Source organism: Sorex fumeus, unplaced genomic scaffold (assembly GCF_029834395.1).
Source record: "Sorex fumeus unplaced genomic scaffold, SorFum_2.1 ptg000036l, whole genome shotgun sequence".
NCBI lineage: Eukaryota > Metazoa > Chordata > Mammalia > Eulipotyphla > Soricidae > Sorex > Sorex fumeus.
This window is the reverse complement of record NW_026606093.1, coordinates 11,789,045-11,811,560: the sequence shown is the minus strand read 5'-3', so window position 1 is coordinate 11,811,560 and position 22,516 is coordinate 11,789,045. Positions and strand designations below refer to the sequence as shown.

The 22,516-nt window shown below is 40.2% G+C and overlaps 1 protein-coding gene across 2 annotated transcripts in view; it reads right to left on the bottom strand.

Annotated features, from left to right (window-relative positions):
* ANO6 (anoctamin 6) overlaps positions 1–22,516 on the bottom strand; it is a 202,971-nt gene that overhangs the window by 60,192 nt on the left and 120,263 nt on the right. For both annotated transcript variants that reach the window (XM_056117899.1, XM_056117898.1), the window contains 5 exons: positions 19,776–19,904; positions 5,957–6,022; positions 3,699–3,983; positions 3,347–3,460; positions 1,182–1,297 (listed from right to left, as the gene is read on the bottom strand). In XM_056117899.1, coding sequence (XP_055973874.1) covers positions 1,182–1,297; positions 3,347–3,460; positions 3,699–3,983; positions 5,957–6,022; positions 19,776–19,904 — 710 coding nt within the window. The remainder of the gene's footprint in view (positions 1–1,181; positions 1,298–3,346; positions 3,461–3,698; positions 3,984–5,956; positions 6,023–19,775; positions 19,905–22,516) is intronic.

Here is a 22,516-nt window from a genome sequence, read left to right as displayed (position 1 = left end):
CTATGGCAGGTGCTCTCTCACTCTCTCTCTCTCTTCCCCTACCCTCCCCCCTTCTGGGCATTATGGTTTGCAATACAGGTACTGGGAGGTTATCATATTTGTTCCTTTACCTACTTTCAGCACACAGTTCTTATCCAGAGTGATCGTTTCCAACTAGCCTTGTCGTAGTGGACCCTTCTCTATCCCAACTGCCTTGGCCCCAGCACTTGAGGCAGGCTTCAAACTGTGGACCAATCCACCTGGCCCTTGTTTCTACTATCCGTGTACCAAATTATGTTTTTTTAATACCCCACAAAAGAAGACAAACCTTTCCATGCCGGAGCCTCTCCTAACTCATTTCACGCAACATCAAAACACCGATTTTAAAAGAAATCAAATAAGTAAGTTTTTTTGTTGAAATGAAGAAAATAAATGTAATGAGTTGGGGTGCAGGAGTGAGATAAGAAATGCCTTTAAGTAGGTTACTGGACTAAGGCTTATATAGTAAAAAGAGCTAGCATTTTAAGAATTTCAAAGAAGTTATTCAGGTATAGGCCCTCCCGTTGATCATCGATTTGCTCGAGCGGGCCCAGTAACGTCTCCATTGGAGACTTTGTTGTTACTGTGTTTGGCATATCGAATATGTCACGGGGAGTTTGCCAGGCTCTACCGTGTGGGCGAGATACTCTCGGTAGCTTGCTGGGCTCTCGAGAGGGGCGGAGGAATCGAACTCGGGTTCGGCCATGTTGGCTGCATGCAAGGCAAACACCCTACCGCTGTGCTATTGCTCCAGCCCATTGGAGTAGCTAATATATGGTTATTGAGAAAATACAACCAGGGCAAAAGAGAAAGAAAATTATGAGTACAGGGTTAAAAGTGAATCAGGAGCATGGAAAGAAATTTAGACTTAGGTGTGTGTGAAGCAGTTATGATATTTTAAGCATTTCAGTAATTTTATCTCATCCACTTAAAATTCTTTTTTTCAATTTTTGGTTTGGGGGCAACCCCAGTGATACTCAGGGGCTGCTCTCTGCTCCTTGGTCACTCCCAGTGTTGCTGGAGGGAGTGACACAGGGATCAAACTTGGGAGAAGGTCCCTGGTTGTCAGTCCTCTGAGAAACGTCCCACTTCCATGTCCTGAGGGCAACCCTAAATCTTTCCTACCCTGAAACTGCACTACCCAAGTGCTCTTTACAACATACCTGATGAGATCCAAGGGCTGTTTTTTGTAGATGCTTCGGGGATGCGCCCATTCTCTGTACAGAAGGTACCGTTCACTTGGGCATGTGGGGTCCTCTGATGGATGGCTGAAGTTGCACTGGGACGCAGAAGAAGGCAAGAGAGCAACACCGTCACCATGTGTGGACAACTTTTATTAGATGTGGTACCAATACTCTATAGACAATTGTACATGTAAATAAAGGCCCCACATTTGCTGGAAGGGATGGAAATATCATCAAATTTTAGTAATTCTCAACCAGAGATCTGACTAACCCCAAGTGGGCCATCTGTGAGTGTGAGTAGAGAAAATCAGCTGTTCCAAATTTGGGGGACACTTGCAATTTTCTGTTCTCCTATATTAGAACCAGACTCTGAAGGCTGGTCTTACATGGTCTCAACCTCTGCTTACGGTGCTTCCAAACAGCACCTGGGCTCACTTCTTAGCCTGGGAACACTGCACTTAAATGAGGCTTTAGCGGAAAAGAACTAGGACTGGGGAGATGTAAAATGAATATTATAGCACATTGGCATCCCAGATTAATATCTATGATAGGTATTTTCCAAGTGTTCCCAAAGTTGATGTCCTGCTCTAACTGCTAATTCGTGCTCAGGAGCAACATAAAATCAAGGATCCTCTGATTGGAATGTGATGCACCTTTTGAAGACGTTTGGTCAGTATTCCCATTTACTCTGCTGTCCATTTCTGCACGTGTAATGATTATCAGGCAATTTTCAGTGTACAGGTATACACTGAAATATATAGGTATAGGCATAGTATGCTATGCCATGTATTTCAATAGTGTTCATCCACGAATATTACATGGTCTAAATGTACTACAGATACTACTACATATGTAATCCAGTTACAAGTATCAACCTCAATCTTTGCTTTCTTTGATCTTAGAAACTGAGATAAATTGATAGTGAATGAAACAAAGTAACAGTGCAATAAAACAGTGCAATATAACACAGTAAATATTTCAGTACAGTCTACTTAAATAGCTTAGATATACTTTCTCAGAACTTATGAAATGATTAAGGGTCTGAAGCAGTCACATTAAAAATTTTTATTTCATGTGAGCTATCAGACAAGTGCTCTTGAGTTGAGGAGTTGCTGTCATTTCAGAACACAGACCTTGAAAACTGTCAACACTCTGCCATATTACCATTGTGACACTAACCCTGGCAGATGCCTTCCTCAAAGCCCTATGATATTCTAAGCACAGCTGAAAAGAATATTTCAGGGAGCATAAAGTCTGTGTGATTAAAAAAAAAAAGAAATGAGAAGGCATAATATGTATTTGGATGAAACTAAAATAATACTTTTCTAGTTAGTTGGTAATTTTATGAAAGTAATGATTTATAAAAATAATACTGTACTCTCAATGTGCCAGGGACTTTTTATTTTTACTTTACTTATGGCCAGGGACTTTTAAAACACTCACATGGATTAATTAAATTATTTATCAATTCTAATCTGTGTTTGTATATGTATGTGCATATATATGTATGCATATATATGTATGTTTGCATATATATGTCTGTGTGTGTATATATATATGTACATATATATATATATATGCTATATATATAGTTTGTTTGGTTTTGGACCTTACTCATTGATGCTGGAGGTTACTCTTGGCTCTGAACTCAGGAATCACTCCTGGTTGTGCTTGGAGGACCATAAGGGAAGCCAGGGATTGAACCGGGGCCAGATGTGTGCAAGGCAAGTGCCCTATCCACTATACTATCTCTCTAGCTCCAACTTGTATATCATTACTATGCTCCATCTAAGTGATGAAGAAGTTGAGGCTAACATGATTTGCACTAAGTTATCTGGTTACAAAGTGGCCGCAGAGGTATTCTGGCCAGGTCACTTTTAGCTGCGTATCTATACCACTTTACACATTAACTAGAAGAGCTGCTGTTTACTCACTCACTCTCTCACGTACTCACAAGACCCTTCTCTATGCCTGAGATTCCACAGCAGACTAAATGAGCTGGTTGTAGCCTTGAATATATGAATAATTTTGTAATTATTACCTTCATTTTGCCAAAGAAGAACTTAAGATGAAGCTGAGCCTTTCCCTAGACAACACGAGAACGTACACGAGGTATTGTATTTGATCTAAGTCATTTGACTTACGTCGTGGAGAGGGAAAGCTGCCTTGTAGATCCCAGAGCTTACAAGCTTGCTGATCCCAAATTTCTTAATATTATCTCTTACTTGATACTTGATCCGCGAAAGGATAAAGTAAACCTAAAGCAAGTCCAAAACAGAAATGTGTGATTCATGCAACATAACTGACCATTGTTTTATTTTTGGAACAGGAGTCTATAGGCATTTCTTTCTGTTATTTTCTTTTTTCCAACTGTTACTTTATTTTTACGGCTTTGTCAAATAAAACTGCACCAACCAAACCAACAAGGCAATTATCCAACAGCAGTTCCTAAATCCTCCCCGAAGACAGCAGTGGGGTTTGGCTTTGGAGACTTACAATGCGGCTCCTGGTGGCTGGGTTGAAGAAGGTCTCCTTATCATTAATATAAAAATCATTTATTCGGTTCTTCTCAAAAGGGGCAGTGAAAAACTCTTGCTCAGGCTTGATGAGGCTTTCATCCACTTGGAGGACTTTGGTAAACCAATTAAAATTTCCAAAGGTGGTCCGGGTTTTCAGATCGTTGGGTTTCAGAGGCAATTTGATGTGCATTAACTCTGCATATGTACACAACACTTCGAACGGGGCATGTACTTTTACAAATACGAGTTTGTCATCTAAAACCTATATTGGAATAAAGAAAACACAAACTGTGAAACCAAGAGGGCCGCTTGTATGTTCACAATTTTAGAACATACTGATTTTTCTTATTTTGCTAACAGCTGAAAAACATGTCCATGAACATACAGGACACTTTGGAGAGTGAAGATAACAACAATTAAGAGTTGCAAACCACTGTCAATTTTAGCTTTTTCATGGTTCTTTCATTTCTGGAAGGTTTTGATTTTTTTCTTTTTGGGTCACACCCGACTATGCACAGGGGTTACTCCTGGCTCTGCACTCAGGAATAACTCCTGGCAGTGCTCAGGGGACCATATGGGATGCTGGGACTCAAACTTGGGTCAGCCGCATTCAAGGCAAACACATTACCCACTGAGCTATCGCTCCAGCCCTTTCATAAGATGACTAATATTTTCCAGAAAGAAAAACCAACATTAGGTCCTACAGAGAAAGCTAAGTGGGGGGGAAGGGGGACCACACACCACACAACCTACCCCCTTGTGTGCCAACCTCCTAGCAACACTGGCTGAAGCCCTGCTGTCCTGTGAGCACTAGAGTAACCCCGGGCCCTGCAAGCTCTGCTGGTGCAGACCCTGTGTATTAATTTCTCCTCCCAAATTAATGACTAAAAATAGAAACACTACAATATTTATTGCAATGTTATTGTATCAATTATTAAAATTCTTAAACCTGGGAACTCTGATGGAAGGAAGTTGACACGGGTGGTGGGACTGGCAGTAGATATAGTACGCCTAACACTCACATATGAATAATTTTGCAAATCAAAACTATTCACCTTGATACACTTTTTAAAAAAAGATTATTGAAACTATGAAGAAATTATCGTCAGCAAAAAATCCTACAATAAAAAACAAAATTCTTAAACCTACATGGCCATTTAAAAGGATGTCAATGAATTATATCTTCTGACACAGAAAACACAGTAACAAGTCTCATGATGGAGACGTTTCTGGGCCTGCTTGAACTAATCGATGAACAACAGGAGGACCGTGACCGTGATCGTGATACAGAAAAATGGGGCTGGAGCAACAGTCCAGTGGGGAGGGTATTTGCCTTGCATTTGGCCAACCCAGATGTGATCCCTGACATCCCATATGGTTCCTGAGTACCACCACAAGTAATCCCTGAGTGCAGAGCCAGGAGTAACTCCTGAGCATCACCAGGTATGACCTCCCAGCACCACCCCCCAAAAAAAAAACCAAACAGAAACTTAATATATATTAAGGGGAAAATAAATTTTAAAATATCTGAGCACAATTGTTGCATGTGTGAGGCCATGGTTCTTCCTATCCCTGACAGCCACCAAGACTCGGGGTGAAGAACCAGCCCCACCCCCCGCCATCACCAGCACCGGTGAGCATGGTCTTCTAAGTACCTTCACACAGCACCAAAATAACAAGTTTTTGTTTTGGCTTTTTTTCTGCCACACTTGGTTGTGTTAAGGGCCAGGGATCAAACCGGGGTTAGGCTGCAAGCAAAGCATGTCTTTCTGGCCCTCAACAAATTAAATCACTAAGATAATAACTCCTCTGAAATAGAAAAATGTATACATTTTATGCTAAATAAAAATGTTGTATATTTTTGTATAAAACTTTGTAAACATTTTGTATATATTTCTATATAAACATAGTGCAGAAAAGGTTGTGTTGTGGCTACAAGGTTGTGGATAATTAAAATACAAGTAATTTTAATTTTCACTACTCTTGCCTCATCTAGCTTTTGTCAAACTATCATTTGGACAATAAAATAGTTTCTTCAAAAAGAAAAAATCATGTATTCTTGGATTTTGTTTTTAAAAACTGATCTGTAGGCCTTGATCAGAAACAAAGAGAAATTCCGTAAGTGCAGGTTTTGAGGGACTCCCTTCCTTCCCAGCCTACAACTAAGGTGTGGCTAGTCTGAAATGCCATTCCAGCACTGGGGTGACAAGCAGTGTCAGAGGGGGACAGACTCACCGATCTTGTTGCTTCGAGCTGCAGGCCATCGCAAATGAGGTTGGATTCATAGGCTTGTCTTTTTTTCTAGCAAAGAAAGTGGAAAGTATGTCAGCCTTTAGTATCCCTGAAGGCAGAAAAGGGTTTTTAGAAAAACACATCTGAATCTCATGAAGAGGCACATCTGTTCCACTGAGCTCAGAGCTTGGAAAGACAAAGGAACAGTGGAAGGGGGTGGCCTGAGAGCCTGGGTTAGTTAGGAGGAGAGCAGAGCAGGGTGTCACCTGGCACCATGAGAGGGGATTCCTGAGGTGGGTGCAGGACGGATGTCATTTGGCACTCTGAGAGCTGGGATTCTTTAAGTGGAGTGGGGGATGGGTGTCACTTGGCAAGTGCTTGTCCTTGGATCTTCAGTCATATGCTCTGGCACTGGTTCAATTTGTAGGTTTATTGGCTTATAATAGGTCTTGCCCACAAATAAAATTTATGAGTCCCATATTTTGAGGTCTGAACCTCAGTCTAACATTCTAGATTAAAAACTTTTTTCCATGATATATTCGAAGAGTATAATTTTGGACACGCGTATTTCATCTCTACACACTCTGACCAAATTCAATAGAAAAATTTAATTGTGGCAAAACCCAAAGGAATTTCCTTCTCTGCATGACTGAAAAGTTTAAGAAAAAGGCAAACATCTACATATACGAAACCAAGAACATAATTTAGGGTAGAATGCAAAAGTAGAGATTTGTTTGGCTTTTGTAAGAATTTCTAATTATGTGGTCATATATTTCTGTTAAAAAATGATTTAGAGATAGGAGCTACACAAACAAATTCTAAAATTTATCCAGTACTGAATGCCAATGACAAAAATTTCAGTTAAAAACACTTTTTTTTAAAACTTCAATGGTTAAACAAGAAAGGTTACTGAGCGTAGGTAGTTCAGTGGGCCTGGCAGTGGGTCCCTTTGCCAGACTTTCCTACTGTGAAAAAATGGACAGGGATGAAGCACAATCTTGAGAATACACAAAGCAACTAGCGAATGGAGGCATGAAAAAGCCCAAAGGTCAGAAGGTAAAAAATAAATAAACAAATAATGCTTTTGGCTTTTGATAACCATAAATCCTTCCAGAATTCCTAACTCAATTGATAGACTTATCAGAAAGAAAAAAATACTCATTTTATTTAACAAATACAAATACACGTAGTACTTGACACATGCCAGACACAATCCGAAGGTCTTTATAGCTATAACACATTTAATTGCCTGTCACAAATATGAGCCTATTATAGTAAGGGGCTGGAGCGATGACACAGCGGTTAGGGCGTTTGCCTTGCATGTGGCCGACCAGGGTTCAATTCCTCCGTCCCTCCCTCACGAGAGCCTGGCCTTCTACCCAGAGTATCCCACCTGCATGGCAGAACCTGGCAAGCTCCCAGTGGCCTATTCGATATGCCAAAAAACAGTAACAACAAGTCTCACAATGTTACTGATGTTACTGGTGCCCACTCTAGCAACTAGATGAACAATGGGAGGACAGTGCTGCTATAGTAACAAGAGAAAAATAAACAAATGCTACAACTCTTTAAAAACGAAAAAGCAACATGCCCGGAAAGGCCCAAGTTGGATGAGATCCAGGAAGCCTGCAGGTGTGTCGCCTTCCTTGCACGGGTGACTGCCCCTTCTGTGGCCTTGAGGACTGTTCCCTAACTATCTGGCCAGGGGTGCTGGGTTTTTTCCCCTTTATTCTTCTGCCCGGTCCACCATACTACCACCCAGGATCTGAGAAGCTGACTCAGATTCGTGAATCTTCACATCTTAATTCTTGCATGGTAGCCCAAAGGGTTATACAGGAGTTCTATTTTTAAAAATTCTTTGGGAAATCTTCAAATTGCTTTCTAGAGAGTCTGAACTTTTTATCCCAAGAATACAAAAACATTCATTCAAAAAGATAAATGCAGGGACCCTGGCTTCTTTTCAATCATCATCCCTGCCACCAAAAATGTGTATCATTTAATCTTGATTTTCTTAACCCCATGCAGCCTCTAAAAGAACAAACATGGGGTAACTATCTGGTGAATAAATAAATGAAAGAATAAACAGAATGGTTGAAGTGGAATTAAGTAGATCAATGGCAGACTCTTACATAGATGGATGGAAGAGTCCAAACCACTGGAGAGGAGCAAGTGTGTTCCCTTTTCCTGAACTAGCCCTTAAATAAGGTTCATTAACTTTTGTCTATGGGATATGATAGATAAGAAGTATAATTTAATACTGGAGTCTCCTAGCTTCAGATTGCTCAGAGGCTTCCAGAAGATGAAACGATTTCTAGACATTTTGGAGTCTACATTCCTCAAAGACGAAGTGGGACTGGTTCAGAGAGCCTGGGATGAATCCGCCCTCAGGAACAGTTCTCTCATCAAAGATACCAGACACAAGTCATTCCTCTTTTGCTTGTAGCAGCTGCATCAACCTGACAACAATTTGCTGCTGAGGGCAAGTGAGACAGGGCTGCCACATGATGGGATTTCTACACTGAGGCTACATCTCGTCTCCACTCTTAAGGACTCTCTGATTTTTATCTACCAAACAAACCCCTTAGCACATGAAGAATTTGATTTGCCATGGTCAAGTGGTGAGATGAAAAGTTAAACTTCAAATCCTTACTGTTACTTTTTACCTCTGAAGCATTTAAAACCCTACATGGTCAGTGACTTCAGATAAAAATCTAAGACAAAAAAAAAAAAAAACACAGCAACATCCTGGGGTTTTCTTAAAGATGAAGTGGAATCTTGAATATACAGTCCTTAGCATGATGTTTAATATGTATAAATTCCTATAGACCTGTTAGTAGTCATGACTCTCACTTCAAAATATGCTCAACTTCTCTGATAAACTCTTTCTCCAACAGCCTTAAGGGATGGATATTTGATCATTGTATAATTGAAACCCAAGCACAAAAATTTGTAAGTCTACAACTGTACCTCATGGTGTCTCACTAATAAAAATAAAAAAAATAAAATAAAAAAATAAAGGTTCACCTTCCATTTTTAATGTAAAACATCTGAATAAAAACAGGCAACCCCAATCTTTCTGCATTCAATGATCTCTTATTACCTTCAATAAGCATCAGTATTGGTATCAATTAGCACAGCGATAGGGCATTTGTCTTGCACACGGCTGACCAGGGTTCAATTCCTTCGTCCCTCTTGAGAGTCTGGCAAGCTACCGAGAGTATCCCACCTGCATGGCAGAACCTGGCAAGCTCCCCGTGGCGTATTCAGTATGCCAAAATTCTGACAAAAGCCAAACAAATCTCTACTTTTACATTCTTCCCTAAATTATGTTCTTAGTTTTGCATGTAGCCAACCCGACCGACTGGGGTAGAACTCCTCTGCCCCTCTCGGAGAGCCTGGCAAGCTACAGAGTATCTCGCCTGCATGGCAAAGCCTGGCAAGCTATCCGTGACGTATTCAATATGCCAAACACAGTAACAACAAGTTCCACAATGGAGACGTTACTGGGCCCGCTCGAGCAAATCGATGAACAACTGGAGGACAGTGACAGTGACCCAGAAATACTGGGAGTTACTCCTGGCTCTGGGCAGAGCAATCACACTGGCAGGCTCAGGGGACCAAATGGGATGCTGGAGTGAATGAAGAGAGGATTGGAATAAATTACAACTAAAACCAACCAGCCTGGCTCTCCTCTCTTCCTTTGTCTGCCCTTGGCCAACAGCCGTCCCAATGCAGGCCACACACAGCGGCTCAAGAGCACCGAATGCGGGTGGTGAGAAAGAGCCATCCAGAGAGCCTGCAAACACACAACCTTCCGCGTGTTTAGTTTTTTACTATTGGTAGAGAATAGTACCAGTAGGTTCCAAGTGAAAAGGGATAAGAGCACTCCTCTCATCCCAAAAATGGGAATTTTATTCATACCTCTCCTGAGAGGTCAATAAAGCTATCAGAGAAATAAAGAATAAAGCAATCAAAATCACAAAGGACAGATGGGCATAATTAAGGAAATTTACTGGCTCTAAGCACCTGAGATTACTCACCTCATTTGGGTTAATAAATTCATTATTGGGAAGGAGAGCTTGTGAACTACACAGTAATAATACTGATTGTAAATATCCATCTGCAATTTTTATGTAACCCTTCTTTTTCAGCATAAAAAAGCAGGGATTGTAATGTCTGAGAAGTAAAATTACCAAATACAGTGTGATGATATTGAGGTATAAATCAGGTGGGATTAATAAAATGTATGCATAGACTAATTTCAAATATTTCTACAGGCAAAGTATCCATGATGCTGTTACCTTATCATTCAATTTGCCTATCTTTGTTAAGCCTAGAAAAATGGGTGAGGAGTTTAAGATAGATAATTTGTAAGGGAAGATATTTTTTACTTACTGCTATTAATTAGTTATGTAGCCTGGCAAGCTACCCGTGATGTATTCGATATGCCAAACACAGTAACAACAAGTCTCATGATGGAGACGTTACTGGGCCCGCTCGAGCAAATCGATGAACAACGGGAGGACCGTGACCCGTGAGGATAGCTAGAGTAAAAATCAGATAATGGGCCAAAGAGACAGCTCAGTATCCCATGGTCAAGAAGGCTGTTAAGCTGAATAAAGTAAAGTAAAGGCCCTCCCGTTGATCATCGATTTGCTCGAGCGGGCCCAGTAACGTCTCCATTGGAGACTTTGTTGTTACTGTGTTTGGCATATCGAATACGTCACGGGGAGCTTGTCAGGCTCTGCCGTGCGGGCGAGATACTCTCGGTAGCTTGCCGGGCTCTCCGAGAGGGGCGGAGGCATCGAACTCGGGTCGGCCGTGTTGGCTGCGTGCAAGGCAAATGCCCTACCGCTGTGCTATCGCTTAAGCTGAATAAATTATTTAATTAGGACAATTTGAATTTACATGTTCATAATAAAACATTTAATATCAGTGGACAGATATGACAAAATTTGCTCAAGTAAGCAATGTGTTCACTAGGGGACAGAAAAACAGTGAACATTCTAAATGATATGTGTAGAAATTAGTAACTTTAGCTAAAGATCACCTCCAAATTTTCTTTTACACTAATAGTTTTGATGTCCTTACAAAAGAAATAAATGCAATTTGTGGGTAACTTAGAAAACATTTTCCTAGAAGGAAAAAAGTCACCTATAATCTGCTACTGAGATTACTACTGTTAACATTTTAGGGCAGTACTTTTCCACACTCACCTACTATTTATAAGAACAATGGAGAGCGCTTCTTCAAAATGCAGATTCTCAGGCACTTCTGGAGTTTCTGATTTATAAGCTATAAGATGAGGCTTGGAAAATCCAGTTCTTTGACAAGTAAACCAGATGACTTGTCAGACAATTTTTAGTTAATAGTGTTTTCTTCAACGCACCTTCTGTGTGCACATAGGCAGTTATTCTCTGATTGTTTCTCCTCATGAAATCTGCTCTACGTGGAATGGATTTTTCCTAATTTCTCTTTTTGTTTTTAGGGTGGAGAGGGCACTTCCCAAGTAGTGCTGGGTATCTCAGGTACGCCCAGCTGATATTTGGCCACCTGGACCTGATGATTCCATGCTAGGGCTGGGGGTGTGTCACTTCTTCAGCCCAGAGGGTGCAGGATCTCCAGGGCAACTGCAGTGAGAGGGGCAGCGGGTGCCTCCAGAGCTAGAGCCCAAACACTTATGACAGGCGGGGGACACACAGTCCCAGGCTTGAGCAGGGTCCCATGCTGTGATTTTTCCCTAATCTTTATCCTTTTATGAATGTTCATTTTATTTATTTTAGTTAAACACCATGAGGTACAGTTGTGGACTTACAAGTTTTTGTGCTTGGGTTTCAGTTATACAAGGATCGAGTACCCATCCCTATACTAGTGCCCATTTCCCACCACCACGGATCCCAGTATCCCTCCCACCCCCACCCCCACCCCCATCCCCACCATCCTACCCTGCCTCTGTGGCAGGGCATTCCCTTGTGTTCTCTCTCTCCTTTTGGGTGCTGTGGTTTGCAAAAGAGGCATTGAGTGGCAATCATGTTCGGTCTGTGGTCTACTTTCAGCATGCATCTCCCTGGATGTTCATTTTAAACACTGAGACCCAGTTGAACGGTGGGGACTACAGTAATGTACCTATTTTTTTTTTAAGGTTCTGGGGATCAAATCCATGTCTTATGCATACAAGACAAGTATGATGCTGCTGAACCTCAACTGGGCCCCCGGAGTAAATTCTCTGTTCAAACATAAGACTGGACTTCAAACCATCAACAAGAGAGGCAATTTCTCCTCTCCATACCTTGTGAAAGAAAACAACCAGATTTGACTTTGAAGGTTTCACTGACCTTGCTGCTTGTGTGTTTTAGATCTGAGGCTACAGCATCTCGTGTTTTGGAAATAAGAAGCAAAATTTGGATTCAGTATTCTGGTGCTGTTTACACAAGAATAAAATCAAAAGTGCTTATATAAGTAACGCATTTTGTAGCTGTAAATTGAAACTGCTGACTCTAATTTATTTTAATTTACAATCTTAATACAAGAAGTAGGATGTAGGGAAGGAGATAAAAATATAAGCACTGCCTGCCTTAGCCTAAAATACTAAAGAATTAAACTGAGATCTAATAACTCTTAATATAAAAGACAGAATATCTATCAAAAATTATCTGGGAAGGTGGAACTACTCAAAGCTGGTGGGCAGGGCTATCGGGACTGCACAGTGAGTAAGGGGCTTGCCTTGTATGTGGCCAGTGAGGTTAAACTCCCAGCATCCCATATGGTCCCTCAAGCACCACCAGAAATCATTTCTGAGTGCAGAGCTAGGTAAGCGCAGGCAAGCCCTGAGCATCTCCAGATGTGGCCCAAACCAAAGAAAATAATAAACAGATGACAACAACAACAACAACAACATGCAAAACTGCCATTATATCCAACAAATCCTGATATGAACCTCAGTTTCTAAATCACAGACTATCTGTGACAGATGTCTTATTTCCAAGAAATTTTATATTGTTCTGATTCTCCATTATCTTTCTCTATCATTCATTTATTTCTTCAATTTGTAAAGATATGATAATGTTGAGCTTATTCAATGCTGATCTCCCCATTTTTAAAACCCAAAGGACAGATTTCCTTCCAGGAATCCTTATACCAGAACACTATTACTTTTGAAGCAAAGTTTCGTCTTTATTTGTGTCCAAACTTTAGGTTATGCTATTAGTAACATTCTCCAAACCCATGAATACTAAGAAACACTCAGGAAAAATGCACCCGAGACTTTGTGATTTGATTTGAGAGGCTTTAGTCATTACATGGGCTGGAGCGATAACACAGCGGTAGGGCGTTTGCCTTGCACGTAGCCATCATGGCCAACCCGAGTTCGATTCCTCCGCCCCTCTCGGAAAGCCCGGCAAGCTACCGAGAGTATTCAATATGCCAAACACAGTAACAACAAAGTCTCCAATAGAGACGTTACTGGGCCCGCTCGAGCAAATCGACGAATGGGAGGGCCTTTACCTTTTACCTTTTTTTACATTAGGGACAAGAAAAAGAAGTATAAAGATAGCAAAATTGAACAAAAAGTCATCATTTATAGAGAATTGAGTTTTCTTTTCAGAAAACACGAAGCACTAGAAATTATCAGAACTAAAAAATATTTTAATAAGACTTCTAGATAGCTTAGAGTTTTAGTGCTGGTTCTGCACTCAACGGAAAACTTCTGGTGGGTCTGGGCGAGGGGCCTGGTGGGATTTTATGTGGTGAAGAGACTGGAGCTGAGTTGACTAGGCCTGGCAAGCACCTAACCGGCTGTACTCCCTCTCTGGTGCCAACAAACAATAATTTAACATGTTTTGATAACCGCAAAGAAACTTTTAAGTAATATTTTTATGGATATTACTATAAAATTTTACTGAAAAAACAAGGAAAGGATGAAAAATAAAAAGAAAGGTTACTAAAAAATAAAAGAATAAGACTGAATAATGAAATTCTGTGTTCATTGTACTTGATCTTTTTAATTAAATTAAAAACATTTCCAAGGAGATTTCTTTCAGCTTCTAGGTGAAGACCCTCATGATAACTGTTCTGAAATAATGGATAACAGTTTTAAAAGCTCACAGGATCTGTAATCAACTAATCTGCAATTATGCATTATTAGAAAATTTAGATTATCATTTAGCTTCATAATTTATCTTTTAAAGATTTCTGATTTGGAGGGCTAGAGTGTTAGTTTATCAGGCAGGGTGTTTTCTTGCATGCAGGTGAACCAGGTTCAATTCCTGGCACTCCCTATGTCCCCTGAGCCTGCTAAAAGTGATCCCTGAGTACAGAGCTAGGAGTAAGATCTGAGTATAGTCTGGTATAGCTCCAAAATATTGTACTCTACATTCTTCATTGTCAACTCCTTCCACAAGCAAAGGAGGTATTAAGCGTATTAATTTTATAAGGTTTATAAATTTGCATGAAATGTAAGTTTATATTTTCATATATAAACCTTTAATGATGTTTAAGGAGATAAAATCTCAATCCACTTTTAGTAGTGGATTCTGTTGAAATATCAACAATGCATATCCAGGACCCCTTGCTCTGTGTTTGTAATTCTTCCCTGCTTTAGACCATTCTATTCTCAAGTATGCCATTACTTGGTCATAAGTACCTCTTTAAAGGGGAGGACAAAAAGAGGACACTGCATTCATCTGGGGAATATAAAGTAACAAAATAGGAGACTAACACCCAAGAATAGCCGAGATAAATACCAGGAGGTTCACTCCACGGCTTGGAGGCCAGCTGCACATGCTAGGGGAAAAGGCAGCTCAGATAGAGAAGGGAACACCAAATAAAGGGTGTTGGGAGGATCCTCCCAGGATGGGAGAAGCATGCTGAAAGTAGACTATAGACCAAACATGACTGCCACTCAATGCCTCTTTTGCAAACCACCGCACCCAAAAGGAAAAAGAGAGAGAGAACAAAAGGGAATGCCCTACCACAGAAGCAGGGTGAGATGGGGGGGGGGGGGGGGTAGGAGGGATACTGGGATCATTGGTGGTGGAGAATGGGCACTGGTAGAGGGATGGGTACTCGATTACTGTATAACTGAAACCCAAGCACAAAACTTTGTAAGTCCACAACTTACCTCATGGTGTTTCACTAATAAAAATTAAAAGAAAAATCATAAAGGACCTATAATGGCCAAAGTAATCTTAAAAGAAATGGAGGAATCATATCATACTCCTGACTTCAAATTATAAGCCAAGGCCACAGTGATTTAAACAGTAGGGTACTGGGATAAAGACAGACAAACAGATAAATGTATGGAATTGAGAATCCAAAAATAAATCACATATACAGACAACTAATTTAAAATAAAGAAGCTGAGAGAAAAAAGAGAAAACTGTCAGACAAAAAAGAAATACAAAGAAGAAGATCAATTCGACCACTTGTTAGAAATTTTATAGCGAAAGTGGAAGAAAAAAATTTCACAAAAAATAAGCAAGAGGAGATGGTGAAACATATATATATATATTATATATTAGTTTTTAATTGAAAGTATCTTTGTGAGCAGGAGACAAAGTACACCTGTAGCGTGTGTGCCTGCCTTGCACATGTTTCAGGGGCTTTTATCTCTGCGCCACACACGGTCCTCTGAGTCTTCTCAGGAGCAATTCCTGAGTACGTCTGGGTGTGGCACAAAGACACAGAACAACTTTGCTTTTCTAAATACGGGCGAAACACAGTTAGATACCAACCATTTTCTGTCTATAAAGTCATTATTCTCCCTTTCTCTATTGCCAGAGAAGCCCAGTGGCTTTCCAGGTATCTGGAGGTGGGTGACTGTGATTAGTCTATGCTAACGAGAGAAATTCCATCTTACCAACATGTTTGCAATATTACCAACATGTATGCAATATATTTCATCTTACATATTGCATATTGGTAATGCGATATTACCAATTGCATCTTACATACTGCAATAGTGTTTGCAATAGTGTCATATGGGGACTGAAGGGAAATCTGCTTATGACTCTTTGAGGGGAGGCTTCTTGTTCCTTAGCAAAGGGTAATGAGAAAGGTTTCTAGGTTTCTCCCTCTTTTTGCCTCTGGCTGGATGCCTAGGAATATTTCAGCCACTTTGTAACAACAACAAAAAGATCTGTTTAAGAACACCTAATATTTTGAAGACGGCAGGGAGGAAGGAAGGAACAAGCTAGGGTTCCAGCTGACTTCATTAAGCCAATGAGTTATCTAATCCAGAAACGGTCCCACCTCCATTCTATTATAAAATGAGAAAATTCTTTCCTCCTAGCATTCATGCCTTTTTGAGATTGGTTTCCTGTTATTTATAATTTAGAAAAACCCATTCAAACAGATTCTGCAACAAGGACAATATTGGCTAAATAAGCATTTATTAGTATAATGACTTATAAGTTATCTTCATGAAAAAACTAAATGTAATTTGTTTGTTCTTAAAGGAGTACAAGAGGTTTCTGGAACTTTTTCACTAATATAAAGGGAGAAAGTCCCACGCCACTTGAAATTTGGCTATAGAAAAAATATTTTCTCTTGCTCATGGAAAAGGCAACTTTCTATTCTTTTGTTTTTAATGACCATGACCCAATCACTTTTATCTTCTTTATTAGTGTCAGAAAAAAGAAAAAGCACTTAACAGTTCGACAGCATTCTCTAGTTTGGCCTCCAGCAAAAAGTGTTACTTCAGGAAATCTATGATTTACACATTTTTAATTCCAAAAAGACCAAACTGAAACAAAAATAAAAGGCGGATTTTAAAAATTTAAAATTGGTACTGCAGAACATTGACAGGGAGTATGATGAAATGTTTTTCCAAGAAATATGTCATTCCAAAGTTAAACTGAATTTTGGTGGAATTTGGTGGAATATTTAGATATTCTATACAAACAGAAATTCAAAAACTTTAAAGCACAGCTTATAAAAACCAACATCACAATGTATCACCTGAGTTCAAGGATTGCCAAAATTAATACTTATTACTTTTTTGATATGTGAGCATGACCCTAGGACCTATACTTCTTTATAAAGACAGTGCAGAAATTATTAATAATGTAACGACCTCTAAAATTCCTCCACTACAGCAGCAAATTCTTGTCTAAAACCCACAGTTTCCTTTAAACTTTAATGGATTATACTTGTTTAATTTACTTTATACAGTTCTCAATCTACAGACATAAAGATGCTTAATGCATATTTGATGATGGTGACTGTGCCTGCATCGAAAATATCTCAGTGTCCTCAGGAAAGCGGTAAGATATTCCAGGCTATTTAACTCTAAAACACCACGTGGAAAAGAAAATCTAGACAATGTCCTTCAATGATTCGTGTTTCTTTTGGTACTATACCGTGTACTCCCTATGGGGAACAGCTGACAGACAGGAACTATGTTTTCATCTTCTTAACCCTGGCCAAGTCAATATGAATATAGTTTCTCTCTCTCTCTCTCTCTCTCTCTCTCCCTCTCACACCCACAGCCACACCCCTACGGAAGTGTGCCTGCACTCTCTCTCTCTCTCTCTCTCTCTCTCTCTTTCCTCTCTCTCTCTCCCTCTCTCTCTCTCTCCCTCCCTCCCTCCCTCCCTCCCTCCTTCCCTCCCTGCCTCCCTCTCCCACCCTGCCCATTGTGTCTTGCTCAAAATGCACTTAGGCTACTGAATATGGTAAACCATCAGTCAGACTGGGGTCCTCATTGACCCCAGTCATGAATTCTCACCTCTAGCTCCAATCCATTATGCCAAATGGAATGTCACATTTGTTTTCACAATACATCACCCCTTACAGTGTTAAGTGATTAGCATCCAATCAACTTCATTATATCAATTAGCGTTATTATAAATAATACAGAATTAAAATTCGACTATCACATTCCAAAGACTGTGGATTCTACAAAACCATAAAAAGATTAAGCAGTAGGAGGCAGAGTCCAGGGGTTAAAGACCACTGTGCCAGTGTGTGACTCTGCCTGACACCTGGTACCGCAAGGCCCTCTCAGAATTGCCATGCACAGCCCTGGAGGCCTGTGAACACTAAGAGTGTGGCTGTGGGGGTCGTCAGGACAGTAGGCTGGAGAAGCTTTTCAACTGAATGGGCACTTTGGGGTGTGGATGTGACTATCAAGGCTTCCAGAAGTTCAGGGAGGTGGGGGTAGGTAGCCCATCCTGACACGGAGAAAGCCAGGAGATTTCAGTCACAAAACCTGCATACCTGAATTTTCAGCAGATTATATCTTGATGAGGTTCATCCTGAGACAGTGGAGTCAGGCCAGGGGAATGGTGGCGATTTTGGGTTGTGGAAGCAAGCGAATGCTGAGGGCTCTGCCTGGGTGGAACCCTGGCTAACCTGCTCCCCTCAGATTTACCCCAGTCTGTTCAGGCATATGCGGGTCCAAAATTAACTGCAGCTTTTGATATCTTTCGAGACTTATTTATGGGTCTCTGAAGCAAGGCTGGTAGTAGAGCTTACAAGGTGGCTCTGGAGTTGGTTCGTGGGGGTGACCGCCAGTGCTTCCAGGAGTATGGGGAAGAGGGGGGAGGTAGTCCATCCCAACTCTGAGAAAGCCTGCAGATTTCTTTCATAAAACCCACATACTTAAATTTTCAACACATTATATCTTGGTGAGGTCCATCCTGAGATGGTGGAGTCAGGCCAGGGGTATGGCTGCAATTTTGAATTGTGAAAGCAAGTGGCTGCCAGGGGCTCTGCTTGGGCGGAAACTAGAATAACCCATCCTTCCATTTACCCAGTCTATTCAGTCGAGCATGGAACTGAGATTAACTGAGGCTTTTGATCTCTTTCGAGATTTGTTTACGGGTCTCTGAAACAAGGCCAATAAATGAGCTTGTATGGCTTGAGCCGAAGGTAGTTTGTGAGTGTGGCTCCCACATACCTAACTTTTGGCTGTTTAAATTCTTGGTAAACTTGGACCCAAGTTATTGGGGGCTGGTCAAAGGCACAGTGGCAATTTGGGGGTATCAGGAAGCCTGAAGGCACCAACAGGCTGCTGATGTGTTCACCTTGAAGGTATAGGTTGACCTGCTGGCGACATCATACCCCCTCTGTGTTTTTTTTATATCCCACAAATGAGTTCAGTCATTCTATGTCTGCCCCCCTCCTTCTAACTCATTTCACTCAGCATGGTACTCTCCATGTCAATTCATTTAAGCAAATTCTATTGCTTCCTTTTTCCTAAAAGAATGCCTATTACTTAATACAAATTGAAACAGAAGGAAGTGGCAGCTAAAGAGTTGGAAGAAAGAGAGGTGATAAAATGGGAGAGGCACAGGTTCTGGATTCATGACAGGATTTCCACCTCTTATAGTCAATGACCTGAGCTGTGACCCACAGGATATGACAGTAAAGCATACCTCTTACGTTGTTATAATTGAGAAAAAAATACATGCAAAATATGTATAGAATAAGTGCACAGTGACTGCTATTTGTGATTGCACTTACTGTCATTAATTGTTTTCCACCTAACTGCAAATAGCCAGATGTGCATTTAATGTAAATCCCTTCTACTGGATACAACTGTAATTCCTTGGAAGAAAGAATTCCTTTGGCAATAGGATCACCTGAGATTAACAGCCTGAAAAACTATACACATACATTTAAAACTATATACATACATATCCCAGACTTATGTTACCATGCCTTGAGGGAATGATAAGCAGAAAAAAGCAAGGTAGTCTGATGTTTGGTGTATGGTATTTCCAACACCACTTTTATTACATACATATAAGTAGTACTTGCTTTTTCCACATCACAGTGTTAGAAGGAGTAGGGAGAAAGGGAAATAGCATAAAAAACATACCCTTTGTTTTTCATTTGTGCCCTTTTTATTGACCTCTTTCCTACTTTCATCTTCATACACGAGAACAAAATCGATTCTGCGCTGGCCATCATTAAAAAAAAGGGAATCAGGTTTTCCATCAAATTCTTCCTGTGTGGGAGAGAAAAATAAAATTTAGTATGATTTCTAAAAACTGCCAATTTATATGTGTTTATTTCCCATTTTAAATAGGAACGTTGGTCTTCCTGGAAAAAGAAATATATCTATTTCTAGTTACATCAAAAGGTCATGATGACCTTGATCTTCTCAAACAGAATCTGTTACTGGTGAAAGGAAGTCCTTGAATTGAGCAGTCTAGTATTATTCTACAAAAACATAGAAAAACACCAGGATCATGTTAACATAATCATCCCAGAATTATTCCCACCTAAAACAAAAAGAGGTGCTTGCCTAGCTAAAAAACAGACACTTAGCAAGAAGAAAAATTCTAAGACAAAGCATTAAAAAAAACACACCTCATCCTTCCTGTCTTATTTTCTAACCTTTTCTCACTTTTCATGACTTCTCTCTGGATCTTAGCATTTTATAGAGGAAAGAATTTTATATTTAAAAAACTATGTCAGAAGATGTTTTATTATGCACCAAGCTAGAACGGCCATTGGTATTTATACCCCAAACCAAAAATATAACCCCTACTCAAAGCAAATAAGAACAAAACTAAACACCAGCAATAACAAAATGAATGAGTCTTTAATTTACAGCTTGAAAACCTGGCTTGAAACTAGAAAACGATAGTAGGATACTGACCTACTACAGTTAAAACAGTCTATTAACCTACGGGTTCAAACAGACTTTTTTAAGTTGCTCTAAGAAAAGACTTGAACTCAAGTTCTCACACAGTCTATAAGGGCATGCACTTATATTAAATTTTGGTACTGTTTAAAATCAGAAACTTTTGCTTTTGAACACATCACTTTTTAGGGAAAATTAAAAACTCAGGACAAACTTGCAGGCTATCGAATGTAGCCTGCCCACAGGGCAGAGTCTGGCAAACTCCCCGTGGCGTACCAAATATGCCAAATACCAGTAACAATGATGGGTCTCATTCTCCTAAAGAGCCTTGAATATAATCTCAGGGCTAGGATGAAAGAGACGTTACTGGGGCCTGTTCGAGGCAATCGACGAATAACAGGATGATGAAAAAAAATGAAAAAACTCAGGAAGGGACCATATTCTGCAGCCATTTGGTGGAACTGCAAGATCATTAAATGCTGTGACTTTACATTCAGAATTGTTCACACTAAAATCACTTAATTTTACCACTTCCTCCTTCTCTTCACCTGCTTGAAATAAAGTTGTTTTTTTTTTTGCTAACTGTATAAAATCTTCCCTCTATTCCACCCTGGAGTACGCACAGATTTTTTTTAAGTAGTAACAAGTGCTGCTGAGGTGCCCAAGTTAAACCTTTCCGTCACATCTGCATTTAACCAGGATTCTGACCAGAGATAGCAGGACTCTGTCATGACTTTGTTTCGTGACCTTTCCCACAGGACACTGAGCAGTCAGGAAAAGTCATATTCATGTCTTTAGCTCATATCACAGCCTGATTTTTTTACTCTCCAACTTCAGCTATTTAAAGTCAATGAATTTTCTGTAAAAATAGCAGTATACTTTTGGGTCCTTTCAGTTCCTTCAATTTCTCATCCTGTCCAAGAAAATGTTACTAAGATGTTATATCCTTTCAAAGAATAGCTTACATTCAGGACAGTTACCCGAGGAATTTTTTATATAGAGGAAAAAACAAATTTTCAGAATGGCAAAGGGGGTGTGGGGCAGAGTAGGATATGGTGATGAAGTTGGTCATCATGGCAACCATGGAACAAGTGTTCAAAGGCAGACTGTTCTCTGTAACCTACATCGTTAGCTTTGGTGGCACCAGAATTGACTTCACTGATACTAGTTTCCAAAGAATCAGGCCTGCAACCCACATCCACGCACAACTCCACACTTCTCCCTGCTCAGTCATCAACTGTTCGCACAGTTTGGCAGCCAGCTCCAGGATAATTCGGCTACTTGTATATCTCTCATGTGATAGAAAACCAGGCCCGTTCTTTGGAGGAAAGCCCCACTGACTTGGTAACAGCTGTCTGTGTGAAATAACTAGGTTGAACTCTGATACGGTATCATTAAGACAAAATGCTAGGGAAAAGAATGCCAATTTCCTGCTGCTGTGCAGTCCAGATTCTCTATCTCTTGGCAGAATATATTTTCCTAGACAATTGGAAAAAAATGAAAAACTAAATGGCATGTTGGAAAGAATGTGTAACAAAAAAGGGACTGGCCTAAGTTTTAAGCTTAAAAGACTGATTTAAGATCCAAACTTGTGTTTAAAAAATAAAAAAGCACATGCCCAATATACTACAGTTGTATGTGAATATGAACACAAACAAACATAGGTTTTGTTTGGTGTTGTGTGTGTGATTAGCTAGCAAATGAGTGTGAATGCCAACCCTGTCTCTGGCACCAGCTGACATCTCTTTACTGTAGCACTGTAGCACTGTCCTCCCATTGTTCATCCATTTGCTTGAGCGGGCACCAATAGTGTCTCTATTGTGAGACTTGTTACTGAGACCCCAACTGAGTCCTGGCAGCCAAAAACCTCCAGAAATCAATCACTGCCATGCTCATGGACGATCTCCACAGGCTTGGACAAGCCTCATGAATGAGTGAATCTACTAATAAAAACCCCATGTATGCGGGAC